The 17414-nt window shown below is 42.2% G+C and overlaps 1 protein-coding gene and 1 long non-coding RNA gene across 4 annotated transcripts in view; one reads left to right on the top strand and one right to left on the bottom strand.

Moving 5' to 3' along the window:
- Nucleotides 1–17414, top strand: part of myocd (myocardin) — a 714017-nt gene that overhangs the window by 471255 nt on the left and 225348 nt on the right. For all 3 annotated transcript variants that reach the window (XM_063074257.1, XM_063074258.1, XM_063074259.1), the window contains one exon: nt 12811–13056. In XM_063074257.1, coding sequence (XP_062930327.1) covers nt 12984–13056 — 73 coding nt within the window. In that variant the 5' untranslated portion in view covers nt 12811–12983. The remainder of the gene's footprint in view (nt 1–12810; nt 13057–17414) is intronic.
- Nucleotides 1–17414, bottom strand: part of LOC134360200 (uncharacterized) — a 192028-nt gene that overhangs the window by 43724 nt on the left and 130890 nt on the right. The gene's annotated exons all lie outside the window — the stretch shown is intronic.

The raw sequence follows: 17414 nt of genomic DNA, 5'->3' as shown, positions 1-17414 counted from the left end.
TTCTCATTATATAGATTCAAATGTTCCAATATCTGAAATCCGAAACACTGCCAACCCCAAGCATTTTGGATAAGGAGTGCTCAAACTATATCACAATCTTTAAATTTTGCTGGCATTGCAGGTGCAAACAGCATGACTATTTTTTAAAGATTAGCTTTATTTCTCTCATTGAAATATCAAATCATACAGTGAAATATGCAATTTGGGTCTTCATTTGCGGCATGCAGGGGACAGCATGCAAGTGGTGGCACACTTCCAGCACCAATAATGCATGCCTACAATTTACTAACCCTAACTCGTACGTCTCTGGAGTGTGGTAGGAAACTGGAGCACACAGAAGAAACCCCTGTGATCATAGAGAACATACAGACTCCTTACAGACATCAGGAGGAACTGAACCCTGATCAGTGATAACTGATGTTGTAAAGTGACCATGCCACCATTGTCTCCCACACCATCACCGACTTTATCCGCTCAGGGGATCTCCCATCCACTGCTACCAACCTTATAGTTCCCACAACTCGCACTTCCCGTTTCTACCTCCTACCCAAGATCCACAAACCTGCCTGTCCTGGCAGACCTATTGTCTCAGCTTGCTCCTGCCCCACCGAACTCGTTTCTGCATACCTCGACATGGTTTTATCCCCCCTTGTTCAATCCCTTCCTACCTATGTTCGTGACACTTCTCACGCTCTTAAAATTTTCGGTGATTTTAAGTTCTCTGACCTCCAGCACTTTATTTTCACCATGGATGTCCAGTCCCTATATACTTCCATCCCCCATCAGGAAGGTCTCAAAGCTCTCTGCTTCTTTTTGGATTCCAGAACTGATCAGTTCCCCTCTACCACCACTCTGCTCCGTCTAGCGGAATTAGTCCTTACTCTTAATAATTTCTCCTTTGGCTCCTCCCACTTCCTCCAAACTAAAGGTGTAGCTATGGGCACCCGTATGGGTCCTAGCTATGCCTGCCTTTTTGTTGGGTTTGTGGAACAATCTATGTTCCGTGCCTATTCTGGTATCTGTCCCCCACTTTTCCTTCACTACATCGACGACTGCATTGGCGCTGCTTCCTGCACGCATGCTGAGCTCATTGACTTTATGAACTTTGCCTCCAACTTTCACCCTGCCCTCAAGTTTACCTGGTCCATTTCCGATACCTCTCTCCACTTTCTAGATCTTTCTGTCTCTGTCTCTGGAGATAGCTTATCCACTGATGTCTACTATAAGCCTACTGACTCTCACAGCTATCTGGACTATTCCTCTTCTCACCCTGTCTCTTGCAAAAATGCCATCCCCTTCTTGCAATTCCTCCGTCTCCACCACATCTGCTCTCAGGATGAGGCTTTTCATTCCAGGATGAGGGAGGTGTCCTCCTTTTATAAAGAAAGGGGCTTCCCTTCCTCCACTATCAACTCTGCTGTCGGACGCATCTCCCCCATTTCACGCACATCTGCTCTCACTCCATCCTCCCGCCACCCCACTAGGAATAGGGTTCCCCTGGTCCTCACCTACCACCACACCATCCTCCGGGTCCAACATATTATTCTCCGTAACTTCCGCCACCTCCAACGGGATCCCACCACTAAACACATCTTTCCCTCCCCCCGCTCTCTGCTTTCCACAGGGATCGCTCCCTACGCGACTCCCTTGTCCATTCGTCCCCCCCATCCCTCCCCACTGATCTCCCTCCTGGCACTTATCCTTGTAAGCGGAACAAGTGCTACACATGCCCTTACACTTCCTCCCTTACCACCATTCAGGGCCCCAGACAGTCCTTCCAGGTGAGGCGACACTTCACCTGTGAGTCAGCTGGGGTGATATACTGCGTCCGGTGCTCCCGATGTGGCCTTCTATATATTGGCGAGACCCGATGCAGACTGAGAGACCGCTTTGCTGAACACCTACGCTCTGTCTGCCAGAGAAAGCAGGATCTCCCAGTGGCCACACATTTTAATTCCACATCCCATTTCCATTCTGACATGTCTATCCACGGCTTCCTCTACTGTAAAGATGAAGCCACACTCAGGTTGGAGGAACAACACCTTATATTCCATTTGGGTAGCCTCCAACCTGATGGCATGAACATCCACTTCTCTAACTTCCGCTAATGCCCCACCTCCCCCTCATACCCCATCCGTTATTTATTTTTATACACACATTCTTTCTCTCTCTCCTTTTCTCCCTCTGTCCCTCTGACTATACCCCTTGCCCATCCTCTGGTTCCCTCCCCTTGTCTTTCTCCCCAGACCTCCTGTCCCATGATCCTCTCATATCCCCTTTGCCAATCACCTGTCCAGCTCTTGGCTCCATCCCTCCCCCTCCTGTATTCTCCTATCATTTTGGATCTTCCCCTCCCCCTCCCACTTTCAAATCTCTTAATAACTCTTCCTTCAGTTAGTCCTGACGAAGGGTCTCGGCCTAAATCGTCAACTGTATCTCTTCCTAGAGATGCTGCCTGGTCTGCTGCGTTCACCAGCAACTTTGATGTGTGATGCCACCTTAATGTACGTATCCAAATAAAGAGCCAGTGGATCACATCACATATGCCTTGCGTGCATGAACCTTGTTCCCTTGTGACAAGATCACAGCGCTGTTTTCATGTACAGTGAGTGCTTTTGATGTGTGTCTATCTTCATGTGTGCGCTTTCTAGCCACAGTGTACAAATAATGGACATGCAAAGGAAATGCAGATGCTGGAAATCTGAAATAAAATGGATGTGCTGAAAACACTCAGCTGGTCAAACAGCATGTGTGTGGAAAGAGAAACAGCGTGAACATTTCAGGCTGGAGACATTTTGTCAGGCTATGAAAGAAATAAGTAATGATTTTGAGTTGCAGGAGAGGTGGATAGGATGAAGGGAATATCTGTGATAGTGTGCAGCCTAGTCACAAAGGTTAGTGTTAGTAGAGTGATGACACTCTTTTAGCATGGCTGTGAGGCATTTCCAGCTGTACTAACAGAGACAGTAAAACAGGCAAATGTCTTAGCAGTTCTGATACAGAGAAAACTAGTTACCTAAAATTAGAGAACAACATACCCAGTTGGAAGATCAGTTTTCCTCACATTTGTGATGGGCTTCATTGTAACATTGTCGGAGATCACAGCCACATCAGAATGGGCTAAACAATGAGACCAGTGAAAAGCCACCTGCTTGGTACTTATAGCTAACTCTTTGAATATGGGGCTGCTTGAGGGAGCTGTGATCTACAGATTTCTGAGGGCACTGGTGACTACTTGCTTGTGGCACACAGTCTTCCACAGGGTTTCTTGTTTCACTTCAGTCATGACAAAAGTTACTGAGTGTTAAGCTAATTAGTAATAAAGCTGCTTTTGTCAGACTATGTTAAACTGGCCCGAGAATTCTAATGAAAACAAACTCAGAGCATTTAGCAAATACATTAGAACCGAGGCTTTTGAGCCTTTTGCTCTGATTGGCTGAGCAATGGGAAACCCAATGCTGTGAGCAGTTGTTGCATAAGGCAACAGCCACAATTCTGCTGTTCATTTTACAAAAGGCAACTGTATTTAAATAATTCTTCACATGTTTGACCTTTGAGTTATCTGTAGAGTTCATCACTAATTAACAAATGCATCTGATCTGATAGATCAAAGGCAGAAGTTGCTGGTAAAAGGGTGTAGATAACTTCTTCAAAACTAACCTTCTGTTAGTCATAGCTAATTCTATCCTTTCATATATCTAGAATTAAAGCTGCAAATTCTGGAAATAAACAGCAGGTCAGTCAGTAGCAAGAGAAAATTATTGCAATGCGCCACATCTGAGATGCATCGTACTTATCGTCCGGCATCAAACTTGAATCCCCAAATTAAAATGCCGGTATTCAAATCTAGATTGATCAATAGTTAAATAGCAGTCTGCAGAAATTATAGAATCTTCAACATACTTCAGGAGGCCATTTAGCTGATTGAATTCATGCTACCTCCTTTTGGAGAAAACCATACAATGTCATTTCTCCATGCCCTCTCATAGCCCTGCAAATTATTTTGTCCTGATGGCCATTAAAATTTTCTTTTAAAACATTGCTTTTGCACGACTTAACAAGTGGTAAGTTAAAAAGCACAACTTTCTGTATAGAGGGTTTTAGTTAGTTCACGGCCTCCAATATTGATTGTTCTGATGCTTCTTGTCTTCAAACCATCTGCTAATTGGGACAATAGCTCTTTTGCACACCTCACCCATCTCTCAATCTAACCTGAAAGGGCAAAGGAGAACAACCCCTGCTCTGAGAATTTTAAGTTCAATCATTCAGTCTTGTTTCGGGCTACTCATTACATGACATAGACACAAGCAATAACAATCTTATGTTTTTGGAAGTTGCAATACTGCCCGGCACAGTGCCAACTGATGGCCTTGGCATTGATGCTGATGTGGTGCTCTTCTTGGATGGGCTGTGGTTTCCTTTCTTTCATCCCCATGTGATGTCCTTAAACTGCAGTAACATCTTCTTCTTCTTCGAGTGCCTTGCGCATTACAGGCTTGGGTGATCATGGCTTTCCACATCGAACGATTCCATGCAGCGTCCATGATATCTCGCACACTTAGATCTTTTAGTTCTTTCACAGTGTCCATATATTTTCTTCTTTGCCTTCCTCTTTCGCATTTCCCAGGCATACGCCCTTGTAATGTGAGGCATTCTATTTCTCCCTTTCTGATGACATGGCCCAGGAATTTAAATTTCTTCTCATTTAATATTCTCATTAAAGATCTGTCTGTATGGGCACGTTGGAGTACACTCTCATTAGTTACACAATTTCTATATGAAATTTTCAGCGTTCTTCTAAGAAACCCCATTTCTGTTGCTTCTGAGTTTCTTTGGAGTTCTGGTGTTATAGTCCATGTTTTGGAAGCACACAGCAAGATTGACCAGATGTAACATTTTAGTAGCCTAAGCCTTGTTATCATAGAAATGTGTCTGTTGGTAAAAATAGTTGCATTTTTTGGAAGTTGGTTTTGGCAATGGCAATTCTTCTTTTTATTTCTACTTTACTTCTAGCATCTTGTGATATAAAGCTACCAAGGTAATTAAAGCTGGTCTTTTGTTTAATCTCTTGGTTACCGATGTACAATTGGCAGTTGGGAGTATCCTGCTGTTTTGATATTACCATACATTTTGTTTTTTTACAGTTGATGGTTAGACCAAAATTTGCACTTGTTTTTACTACTTTGTCTAGGAGGATTTGTAGGTCTTCTGCAGCACTTGCTATTAGGGTGGTATCGTCTGCATATCTTATATTGTTGATGTTAACACCTCCAATTTTGATCCCATCTAAGTTTTCTATTTCTCTGAGAAACATTTCACTATAGATATTAAATAATTCCGATGAGGCAATGCATCCCTGTCTAACTCCTCTTTGAATTTTAGTCCAACTGCTTATGTTGTCATCAATTTTTATTGCCGCCGTTTGGTTCCAATATAAATTTTGAAGCATTTGTTGGTCCCTTCCGTCAATGTTTAGCTTAGCAAGAATTTGAAATAATTTTTCATGTTGTTCTTTGTCGAATGCTTTAGTGAAATCAATAAAACATAAAAAGACATCATTCTGATATTTAATTGCCCTTTCTGAAAGCATTCGTAGTATGAAAATTGTGTTCCTAGTTCCTCTATCCTAGTCAGAGTCATACTTTATTGATCCCGGGGGAAATTGGTTTTCATTACAGTTGCACCATAAATAATTAAATAGTAATAAGACCATAAATAATTACATAGTAATATGTAAATTATACCAGGAAATAAGTCCAGGACCAGCCTATTGGCCCAGGGTGTCTGACCCTCCAAGGGAGGAGTTGTAAAGTTTGATGGCCACAGGCAGGAATGACTTCCTATGACGCTCTGTGTTGCATCTCGGTGGAGTGAGTCTCTGGCTGAATGTACTCCTGTGGCCACCCAGTACATTATGTAGTGGATGGGAGACATTGTCCAAGATGGCATGCAACTTGGACAGCATCCTCAATAAACCCATAACATAAGAACGTAATAAATGTTGACTATTTCACTTTGCTCTGTTACATGTTGAGCATCCCTTATCCGAAATGCTGGGGCTGGAAGTGTTTTGGACATTGGAATATTTTACTCTTGGGATGAGACCCAAGGCTAAACACAAAATCTATTCACATTACAAATACAGCTGGACTGAAGCTCAGAGTGAACAGTCCGCAGTCAAAGCACAGTCTAATGTGATGGAGCTAGGTCCTCCAGACGGTGGGAGCTGAATGATCACCCCAGACCATATCTATTACCAGGTTCCAGCGCTGCAATTAGCTTCATATCTGTCATCGATTTCTAACAGCTACTCATTCCACAGCAATCATGATGGGGGGGGGGATTGGTAGTTTCATATAATATTTTTAATCATTTTGTGTATGAAACAATTAGCTTCAATTTTCAGCTTGGCATGATATATCTTTGCTTGTTTTACGATCAGCGTACTGTTTAAACGGCATATGGTCACTCAGATGCTGGTGAATTTGTTCTTTCAAACACGATGAAGATCTTTATTTTTCACTTTAAGCAGTGTTTTTCTATTTCTCATTAACTTCTATTCATTACATTGGTGAGGTCTCTTCTCAGAACTGTTTGTGGTGCAGAGAGACCTGCGCATCGCCAGGGAGCCTTCCAGGCGCCTTGTGGAATTTTCCATTTGTGCTGTCATGTCAGTGCTCAAAATAACTTTGGATTTCAGAGGTTTTTGGATTTTGGAATTTCAGTTAAGGGGTACTGAGCCTGTATTAAATCTTGTGACTTTATGGAGCAACTTCGCAATGCTTTTCATCAAATGTTTAAAAAAAACTGTTCCATGTACAGCATTAATTATTACAAATCAAAATCTTGCACAAAAGAATTGAAGTGAAAATTTGCAAACATGAGGAAATCTGCAGATGCTGGAATTTCAAGCAACACACATAAAAGTTGCTGCCTGGCCTGCTGCGTTCACCAGCAACTTTTATGTGTGAAGTGAAAATTTGGATATCTTTATGAATTTAGTGGTAAATGATGAAAGAGTGTAAAATCTCTCAACAGGAAAGCAGAAGCTGAGAACTTAAACCAATGGCTCAACAGAAACAAACAATGGGCTCCACGGGGCTGCCTGGGTTTCATCTCCTAAGATACAGAGGAAGGTTGAACAAGTTAGGTCTTTATTCTTTGGAGTGTAGAAGGTTGAGAGGGGACTTGATAGAGGTGTTTAAAATTATGAGGGGGATTGATAGAGTTGACGTGGATAGGCTTGTTCCATTGAGAGTGGGGGAGATTCAAACAAGAGAACATGAGTTGAGAGTTAGGGGGCAAAAGTTTAGGGGTAACATGAGGGGGAGCTTCTTTACTCAGAGAGTGGTGGCTGTGTGGAACGAGCTTCCAGCAGAAGTGGTTGAGGCAGGTTCGATGTTGTCGTTTAAAGTTAAATTGGATAGATATATGGACAGGAAGGGAATGGAGGGTTATGGACCGAGTGCAGGTCGGTGGGACTAGGTGAGAGTAGGAGTTCGGCACAGACTAGAAGGGCCGAGATGGCCTGTTTCCGTGCTGTAATTGTTATATGGTTAAAACCAAGACTGCAGAATCATTTGTGATTTGGTTACTGTGCTTGTGAGACAGTAAATGTGTTCTGGTTAGAGTACATTTTCAAGTTTGTACTGAATTCTACAATCTGATGACTGACCTTACTAAGGGCTGCTAACTGGATACAGTGCCCGTGAAACTAAGAGCAAACTCAGAGTATAGTGTCCGTTGCTGGTCAGAAACTGACTTCATCTGCAAGGCAGCATGTATATTCTGTCTGATTACAGTTTCAGAATCAACTAATGTTATCAGTGGCCTGCCAACCAACCTTCCCATATGAATAATTCTTAATTAGGTGATCTATGGTGGAGTAATTAGTGTGTCTTTAATTTACACGCAGTCAAGGAGTCCACACGGGAAACAGCCAAAAGGACAGCTAACGAAAAGATTTAGAGAAATCAATAAAAATAGATTAGTTTTTGCAAAATAATGGAAAAGATTAGTAGGGTAAAATACTAATGATGTGTTCTGTAGGCGAATGATGGATCTCTGAAAGTGCACAGAGAAGCAAATACAGTGGCGTTAATATTTATGGCAAGCTGGAGACTGTACAAGACCTGCTCTTTTAAGAGTCTGTAAATTAATATGTTGGCAGCAAATCTTGAAGTGAGGCACGTTCCTCTCCTCTTAAATGTGGTCAGGAATTTCAAATAAATGTAATCAAATTGTGTCGGAATTGTAAATTGACTCTGCGCACAATAACCGAGACTACAAACAAATTCAGAGAACTTTAACTTGAAGGAATGCCTCTCACTTATTTTTGAGCAAAAAATAAAACGTTCAGAATAGTTCTTTAAGTAACAGAAGTGGTCACAGCCTGAGGTTCTTGATAGAATAATTCCAGACAAGAATAAAATGCTTCCTTTTTATTTCACGTCAGTCTCTACAAGATATAATTGGACATTATTGAATAGCAAACTGCAGAAAATGTAGGCACTCCCGGAATAAGCTGTAACTTTTGCCTCAGTCTTCAGCCAAACAGAAAGCAAGGCAGGGCAACCTGATCCTAAAACACTGTGAGAACTATTAAGTTTGGTCGACTTTTCTTACTCATGATCTGCTTAATTTTGAGCGGAGGTGTCAGCTCCTTGAGCTTTTAGTGTGGAGATTTATAAACAGAAAATGGACACCAAGAGCCAGAAATAGCAAAGCCCATTCTGTCATCAGAAGGCAGTGAGGCAGGATTTCCATAAACCTGCCTTTCCTTATCCTATTCCAAATCCCAGCCCAGAGATTACCAAGCTCCACGGTGTAATTTATAATGTGCAGATCTATTTTTTTTACCTTAATAACGCACACTACAAGATCAAGACACCTTTTAAGGTTTTCAAATAATTTTGTCAGCACACAAATAATAGAGAAAAAGAGAACTACAGGACATATCTTGTTCTGCCTCTATTCAACCAACAGCCCAGTTCCTAATTTGACATGAGAACAAAACATGTTAGAAACGTTCAACATGTCAGACAGATTCTGTGAAAGAGAAACAGGTCTAAGACTCCTTGTCAGAACCTGACAAACTGACTTTCTATAATCTGGGAGCATTTAGAATCCCAAATTTTATTATTATGCCATTTCTTTCATCTTATTGAATCAAATGTATTAAGAATAGGCAGAGTGGGTCTGGGCAGGGAGTTATATAAAGGCAATGTACGCTCAGGTGTATTTTATTAGCTACACCTGTACACCTGCTCGTTAGTGCAAATATCCAGTCAGCCAATCATGTGGCAGGAACTCGATCCATAATAGCAGGCAGACATGGTGAAGAGGTTCAATAGTTGTTCAGACCAAACATCAGAAAGAGGAGCAAATGATATCTGAGTGACTTTGACCATGGAATGATTATTGGCGCCAGACGGTGTGGTTTGAGTATCTCAGGAGCTGCTGACCGCCTGAGGTTTTCATGCACAACGGTGTCTGGAGCTTGCAGAGAAAGGTGTGAGAAACAAATAAAAACATCCCGTGAGCAGCAGTTCTGTGGGCAAAAATGCCCTGGTAATGAGAGAGGTCAGAGCATATGACCGAGCTGGTTCAAGCTGACAGAAAGGCAACAGTATCATAAATAACCACACATTACAACAGTGGTGTGCAGAAGAGCATCTCTGAACACACAACACATTCAACCTGGTAGTGGACGGACTACAGCAGCAGAAGACCATGAACGTGATGCTGAGATTAATCCTAGGATGCACTGGGACACATCATCAGTGGTGTAACCTGAGGTCATTGGGTGTCTCCTTCTTTTAACATCAAACACTCTTGCCCGGGTGACCCAGCCAGGATTGATCAGGCCCTGACTTGTGTCACAGCAGTATTGGTCACTCCTCTTGATCCATGGCCATCCAGAGGTGCGCTCAGAAGCCTCTTTGACAGTCCTGATGGCTTTACTCTTTACAGCTCCGGTAATGCCAAGGAGAGAGCAGGTTTTGCAGAGCAAGCAGCCAGCAAAACCTCTATACCCCACCTCTATAGGCTCACATCATGTCCTCCATCCTTGGGTCAAGATGACAGGAGGGTGGCAATCTTCCCAAGGTGCTGTTAGTTCTACCATGACCGCCAGCTTTGGAGTTTCAGACAGATTGACCATGTCAGGCCTCAGTGATGCTGATGATGATGATGAGAAGAAGTTAGAGAACTTTAATTGCTTGCCAAGATTGACTTCCAGTTGCCAGTCAGATGCAATGGCGAGCAAGGCTGCTGGTGATCTGGGCTGAGGCTGTGATTGGTCTCCATCTTTAACAAAGGTGATTGTCTTTCTGGGTTGGCAGAGGTGTTTGCTGTTGCTAATGGCCAGGGAAATATTTTCTTCCACTGCATTCAGCAGCTGGTCATGGCACCAGCAGTAGCAGCCTTCTCCCAGGGCTTCTGGCAGCTGCTGAGAATCCTGGAGAGTTCCTCTGCCAGGGCAGAGAGAACATGATGGGGCCTCATTTTTGCCCCAACCAAAAGTTCTCTGGACAAGGCAAGATGTCATACACAACCTGGATCATGAACTTGATGTGTTGGGGTTCTGCCTGCCAGGTGTTGGATCAGGAGTTCTGTTTCAGCGCACCCTCGCACCTTGTCCATGCTCCCAGCTGCCCTATTCCTACCATCCTAGTTGTACACACTTCTTCGACAGCTGCTCGCACCTCTACTTGAGTCAGTTTGTGTCTGTCCCTGCCCTGTGCCCCGTCGAAGCGAGTTAAAAGGAAGCTACTCAGCCTTGCCTGATCAGTCCCTACCAGATCCTTTTGCCTCAGGTGTGACTCAGCCATCTCCACTGCATCCTGGGCCTTCCACTTCCCACCTACCTAGACCTCAATGCTTGCTGTCGAGACTTTGGGGTGACTGGAATCTCTATGCAATAGCAGTTCTCCTGTATGGGAATCCATATACCCCTCAGTCAGGCTTCTGAAGAGAAACTGCAGTTTATTCATCTTCCCGTACTCAGCAGTGCTGCTCAGGCTATGTAGGAGGTCCAGCCATCTTCAAAGGTAGCCATTAATCTTTTCTTCAAGAGCCTCAACTGTTGACATGGGTCCCTCAAACACCAGCGTGGGCCAGAGGATTCGAAGGAGGATGCTATGCTGGTAGATCCAGGCCTTGAACTTGCCAGATAGGCCCGACTTGTCTACACTGGTGAGTCAGACTTCTAACATCTTGGTGGTCTTCTGGATAGCAGCCACATCTCTTAGGCTGCTGTCAAAGATCTTCCCCAGGCTCTTGACTGGATTCTCAGAGATGGATGTTAGCAATACCGTCCAAGGAGAAATCGAAACTGTCCATGAATCCTTAACACCAGAGATCAGGATTTCTCTGGTTTAAAGGTCACCCTTGTCCATGAAATGAGCCTGTCTAGCTGCTGGAAGATCCATCTACTGCCCGGGACCAATGTAGTTGTTACCATGAGGTCATCCATGGAGCCTCTGATTGGGAGCTGCCACACAGGTGTCTTAGTCAGAGGGCCTCTACACTTCGATAATAAGAGGCCACTCCAGGAGCACTGAACACAGTATATGACCCCAACTGACCTCTTGTATATCGATGAGACCCAATGTAGATTGGGAGACCGCTTCGCTGAGCATCTACGCTCCATCCACCAGAACAAGCAAGATCTCCCAGTGGCCACCCATTTTAATTCCACCTCCCATTCCCATTCCGATATGTCTATCCATGGCCTCCTCCACTGACGGAATAAGGCCACACCTAGACTGAAGGAGCAACAGCTTATATTCCGTTTGGGTAGCCTCCAACCTGAAGGCATAAACATCAATTTCTCTAATTTCCAGAACTGCTTCAACACCCCCCCCCACCCCTCACTATTTCCCATCCTCTTGCCCTTCTCTCATGTTATTTCCTTGTCGCCCATCACATCCCTCTGGTGCTCCTCCCTCCCTCCCCCTCCACTTTTTCTTTCTTCCATGGCCTTCTGTCTCTTCCACCAATCAACTTCCTAGCACTTTGCCTCATTCCCCCCCCCCCCAAAGTTTCATCTATCGCCTGGTGTTTCTCTCTCCCTTCCCCCTCCCCCACCTTTCAAATCCCTCAGCTTTTTTTCTTCAGTGCTGCCTGAAATGTCAGCTGTGCTTTTTTCCATAGATGCTGAGTTCCTCCAGCATTCTGTGTGTGTTGCTCAGGTCCTGTCTCTCTCTCTCTCTCTCTCTCTCCCTCTCCTACATTCTCGATGCCATTTTGCCCTGCGCAGTCTCATACTTCTGAGGGTGTTACAAAGCTCGGCAAGTGTTGGCTTCTCTTCATCCACCCCCCCCCCCACCACAACCACAGAATGCAGAAATGCACCCAGTGGCCACTTTATTTAGTACCTCCTGCGCCTCCTACTTCTGTCAATTAGACTGGTGTCTGTGCTGCTATCAGTAGGGAAGCTTCATCTTCTGTATGTAATGTGCAAGGAACTTTTCTCCACATGTCAATTTTTTGGAAGAAATTGCTTGTTTTATTGGGAAAATTTGGTTTGGTTTCTGTAATAAATTCTCAATTTTTTGCTTTTTCACCAAATAGTTTATTTCTTGATGATAAATGAGAGCAAATTGACTTTAATTTTGACTGCTTACTGAAGCCAAGACATAAACACTCCAATCCTAACCCTCTTCACCCTCCAGCTTGAGGATAACATAGTATTATGAATAGATACTCTCCTACATTAACTAAGAATAGAAAATAAATTATTCTTAAAGTTAAGACAAGCCACAGAAACACTGAGCTGCCCAATAACTCATATATTTTATTTTGCAGGTTGGCTTAATTTTAATGAATTTTGTTGAGCCGAAATATTCAAAGTGGAGCAATCAACGGAAGCAACTCCCACTCCGAGCAAGTTGAATGGAGTGACGAAAAATGGGGGCTCGGACCAGAATTCTGATCCAGTTCATGGGAAGGCAGAAGATTGCAATCCCAAAAGTGACTGCATGACCTCGGAAATGAAAGATCTGCCCGTGCAGACAGATCAGCCACTACCACCTCTCACTGAGCGGAAGAATGGTAGGATGTGTTTGATTATATAGGAAAAGCTATAAGTGATGTGCTTCATAATAATTGTCAACCAATTAGATAATTGATTTGGAATAGGTCTGAGGTTCTGTTAGTACAGTACTCAAGAAACGAGAGTGTTTACAGAGATATTTTCCCTTCAAAAGTTTCAATGGAATGGAAAGATTATTTGCACTATACTTCAAAACACCTAGTACAGATACATAAGATAATTTCTAAAACAATATTTTCAGTAGAAATGTGGACCACCAATCCAGCAGTTTTATTGGAAACAGGAACTTTCCAATTTCTGGATTATTTATAGTTCGGAGCAGTACTCTTGTTGACACAGTCTTTTTTTGACTGGTTATTTTTATTTTCTTTCATCGCCAAAAACATAGGGACCCAGTATTCTTCAGGCAGTTTTACAAAGTTAAAAACCTTTAATTCTCCTGTTTGAGCAAATAACTGATAGTAACATGTAATGCAAGTTGGATCTAAATTACTGAAGTGATTAGAAAATCTTGTAAGTCAGTAGTGTTTTATTCAGTTTAGTATATTTGTGTTTACGATTCTGGTAGTTACTTTTGACCTTTCATCAACAATTATTTTATGGAAATAATTCAGACAATGTGTAGCTCAGGTAGTTGATGGTTGGGTTGAGTTGCTCTTTGATCTTGGCAATCCATTTGCAAATGTTTCATCACCAAGCAAGGAGACATCGTTACTGCGCTGTTGATTGTGGTGTTTGCTCCGAATACTTGACTTCTGTACTTATCAATCAGCTGATTGGTCATCATTTTGGAAATTAATTTATCTTTTAACTGGTATTTTACTTCTGATGTTTAATCAGTGCTGTAAAGGATGTAGATTTTCGGTACTTGGAGATTTTACCTGATGATCTGTTGGATTTCTTTGAGGAAAACATCTCCTTCTTGCTGACAGTCAACACCAGTGCATCTCAAAGATGCGTGCTTAGCCCACTGCTCTACTCTCTCTACACCTACGATTGTGTGGTGAGGATAAGCACAAGCACCATCTCATTGCTACCATCAGAGAGGAGGAAGGGTAGCTGAAGATGCACACTCATTGTTTTAAGAACAGCTTTTTCCCCTCAACCAGCTGATTTCTGAATGGACATTGTAACCATGAACACTACCTCATCATTTTTGCACTACCTGTTTAATTTTTAGATCTATATGTTCTTATTATAATAATATATAGTATATTTATATATAGCACGGTACTGCTGCTGTGAAACAAAACAATTCACGACATAAGTCAGTCATAATAAACCTGATTTTGATTTTGATTCTGTGGAAGTAACAAACAGGACAGGTAAAGAAGTGTCAGTAGTTGTTGTCGACACAGAGTGTAGGAATAAGCATAACTTTCTAGTGAGTATAAGAAGAGAAAAGATGACACATGAAGGTAAGCTAGCCAATAACATAATTAGGATGTAAAATATTAGAGTGCGTGGTCATGCACTTTGGTAGAAGGAATAAAGACATAGACTATTTTCTAAATGGGGAAAAAATTCAGAAATCAAAGATTCAAGGGACATTGGAGTCATCATGCTGCAAGATTAACTTGCAGGTTGAGTCAGTGGTAAGGAAGGCAAACACAATGTCAGCATTTATTTTGAGATGACTAGACTATAAAAGTAAGGATGTAACACTGAGGCTTTATAAGGTGTTGGTCAGATTGCACTTGGAGTAATGTGAGCAGCTTTGAGCCCCTTACCTAAGAAGAGATGTGCTAGCATGGGAGCAGGTTGAGAGGAGGTTTACGGGAATGTTCATGGTAATGAAAACATTAATTTATGAGGAGCATTTGATGGCTATGGCCCTGTACTTGCTGGAATTTAGAAGAATGAGGATGATCTAATTGAAGTCTACCTGTTACTGAAAAGTTTGGACAGGATGGACATGGAGACCATGTTCCCAGTAGTGTGATGGTCTATAACCAGAGAGCACAGTCTTGGAATAGAGTATCGCTTTAGAACAGAAATGAGAAGGAAGGAGGGGTGTGGAGGCCAAGCCATTGGGTATGTTTGAAGTGGATGTTGATAGATTCTTCATTAATTAGGATGTCAAAGATTACAGGGATAAGGCAGGGGAAGGTGGTTGAGAGGGAAATCAGCCAAGATCAAATGGGGCAGATACACTGGGACAAATGGCCTATTTCTGCTCCTATGCCTTATGGTCTTAGTATCGTCAGATTCAGCTCTGAACTTTAACCCTTTGCTTCCAGAAACTTCGTTTGTATGATGATAATGCATCTTTGCCCATCTCTGCAGATTGGTATATGAGACTAATTTGGTACGCATGTATTGCTGAAGCAATGTCCTGCAAGTAAGTAGCAAAGAAATACATTTTATGTATGGGAATCATGTTGCATACAGCAAGAAAGTACATGAGCAGGTAATTTGTTTTGGTTCTGTTAGAAGAGGATGAAGTTGCATATTTATATTAGTAGACCAAATAATTTTTTTCTGAATAAGTCCACCTGAATAAGTCCGTCCTGACGAAGGGTCTCGGCCTGAAACGTCGACTGCGCCTCTTCCTATAGATGCTGCTTGGCCTGCTGCGTTCACCAGCAACTTTGATGTATGTCACTAAAATGTTAGCTGGATTGTATTTTCACATGCTTGGAGTGGGATTTGAATTCAGAAACTTCCAGCTCCTTGACGTGAATGCCACCCCTGAGATTGCACATTCTACTTTAATGAAGACTCACTGATCTTCACTGAACAGGAGGCTGTTTGGTAAAGAGGCTTTGGAACTCATCCAGAAATGTATCAGAGGACATTTATCCAGCATGAATGCTTTGTGCCTATTTGAACTTATTCAGCGTGGACATGGGTTGATTGTAAAGCAAGAAGAGACTGGGTCAAAATAAAATTTAATATATGCAGCCTGACACTAAAGAATTGGGCCCTATCCAATTCCACATGACACCGAAATCAAAAATACCTGAGATGTTGATTGCCTGTCATCCAGCTTACAATAGATAAGTTTAGCTGCTTTAAAAGTAAATAACATTCATTGGAAACGAGAAAGCATTTTAGATTTTGCACAGAATCCTGCAGCTCATCAGATTAAAGACTCACTGGAAATATCTCTGAGGTTGTAATTATGGCCACGGAGAAAACCAATAAACTGTAGATACTGGAAATATGAAATAAATAGAGTTCTGGAAATATTCAGCAGGTCAGGCAGTATCTGTGCAACAGAAACAAATTTCACAACATATAAGTCAGTGATAATAAACCTAACTATAATTCTGAGTAAAAAGTTACGGGTCCGAGACCATTCATAAGAATACCCAATGCATAAATGTCATGAAAATGCTTCTCTCTATCAATGTCTTAGCTGAACCGGGTAGTTGCTATTCATTTACCCAACTTGTAATGGATTGCATTGTTATCCTTCAGAATTTTCATTATACACAAAGAAGAAACATTGATTGTAGTTAACTGAGTCCTGCAGTTGCCCATTTAAACATGTGGGAAGTAATGACTCCTCGGAAGAAGGTTACTTAGACTTCTTTTTTATTATTTACTTAAGGTAGCTTTGATTGCTTCAATTTATTTTTAGTGTTTTTTTTAGATTTTGAAATGTAAAACTAAATATTTGAAGCAATATTTGCATATCAGGATATTTATAACAAAGCCATTCAAAAACTGAACTGCACAGATATCTCAGACAGATAGTGATCTTGGGGGGGTGGGGAGTGAGGCCTCTTCAGCTGTCAAAGACATTCTACCCCATTGCTACACTCAGCCACACCAAAGTGCTGGGGGCCAAGCTACCCGCTGCAGATTGTGCCAGAGGTCACACTGGAACAAACAGCCTGGCACAGGGAGTTCACAATTCCGAGCCAGTTGATGAACAGCCCCTTTAGGTCGGTCAAATATTTTTCTGTTCTTCTTCACCCACCGCACAACTCTTATCCTGACTTCCGTCTGAACTCATTTGTTGACTATCAGCCTTGTAGAGTTTCCACATGCTTAACTGTTGATCTTTGTGCCAATGCACATCAAAGGCTCTAAATGATCTAGTTAACAAGGTTCCAACAAGCTGGATTTAAAAAGTAAGCTTCAAATCCAAAGATTCAGAGCTTAAGATAAGACAGGTTTTACTTAACTATCAGAGTCCGAGCCCTAAGATATCCTCTATGCCTTTCCTCTCCAACGTGCGTGTCCAAATGTCGTTTAATTGCTGTTATTGTACTGCCTCAGCCACTTCCTCTAGCATTACGTTTATGGCTAGCAAGCTGCACTGGGTTAACTTTTAACTTTTTCAATGTTATTCAATCAGAAATCATTTATTTTTCAGAGTGAAATTCAGTAATGATGATTTTGTGTC

Source organism: Mobula hypostoma, chromosome 22 (genome assembly GCF_963921235.1).
Source record: "Mobula hypostoma chromosome 22, sMobHyp1.1, whole genome shotgun sequence".
Classification (NCBI taxonomy): domain Eukaryota; kingdom Metazoa; phylum Chordata; class Chondrichthyes; order Myliobatiformes; family Myliobatidae; genus Mobula; species Mobula hypostoma.
The sequence above is the reverse complement of the archived record's forward strand: the minus strand, read 5'-3'. Positions and strand labels throughout refer to the sequence as shown.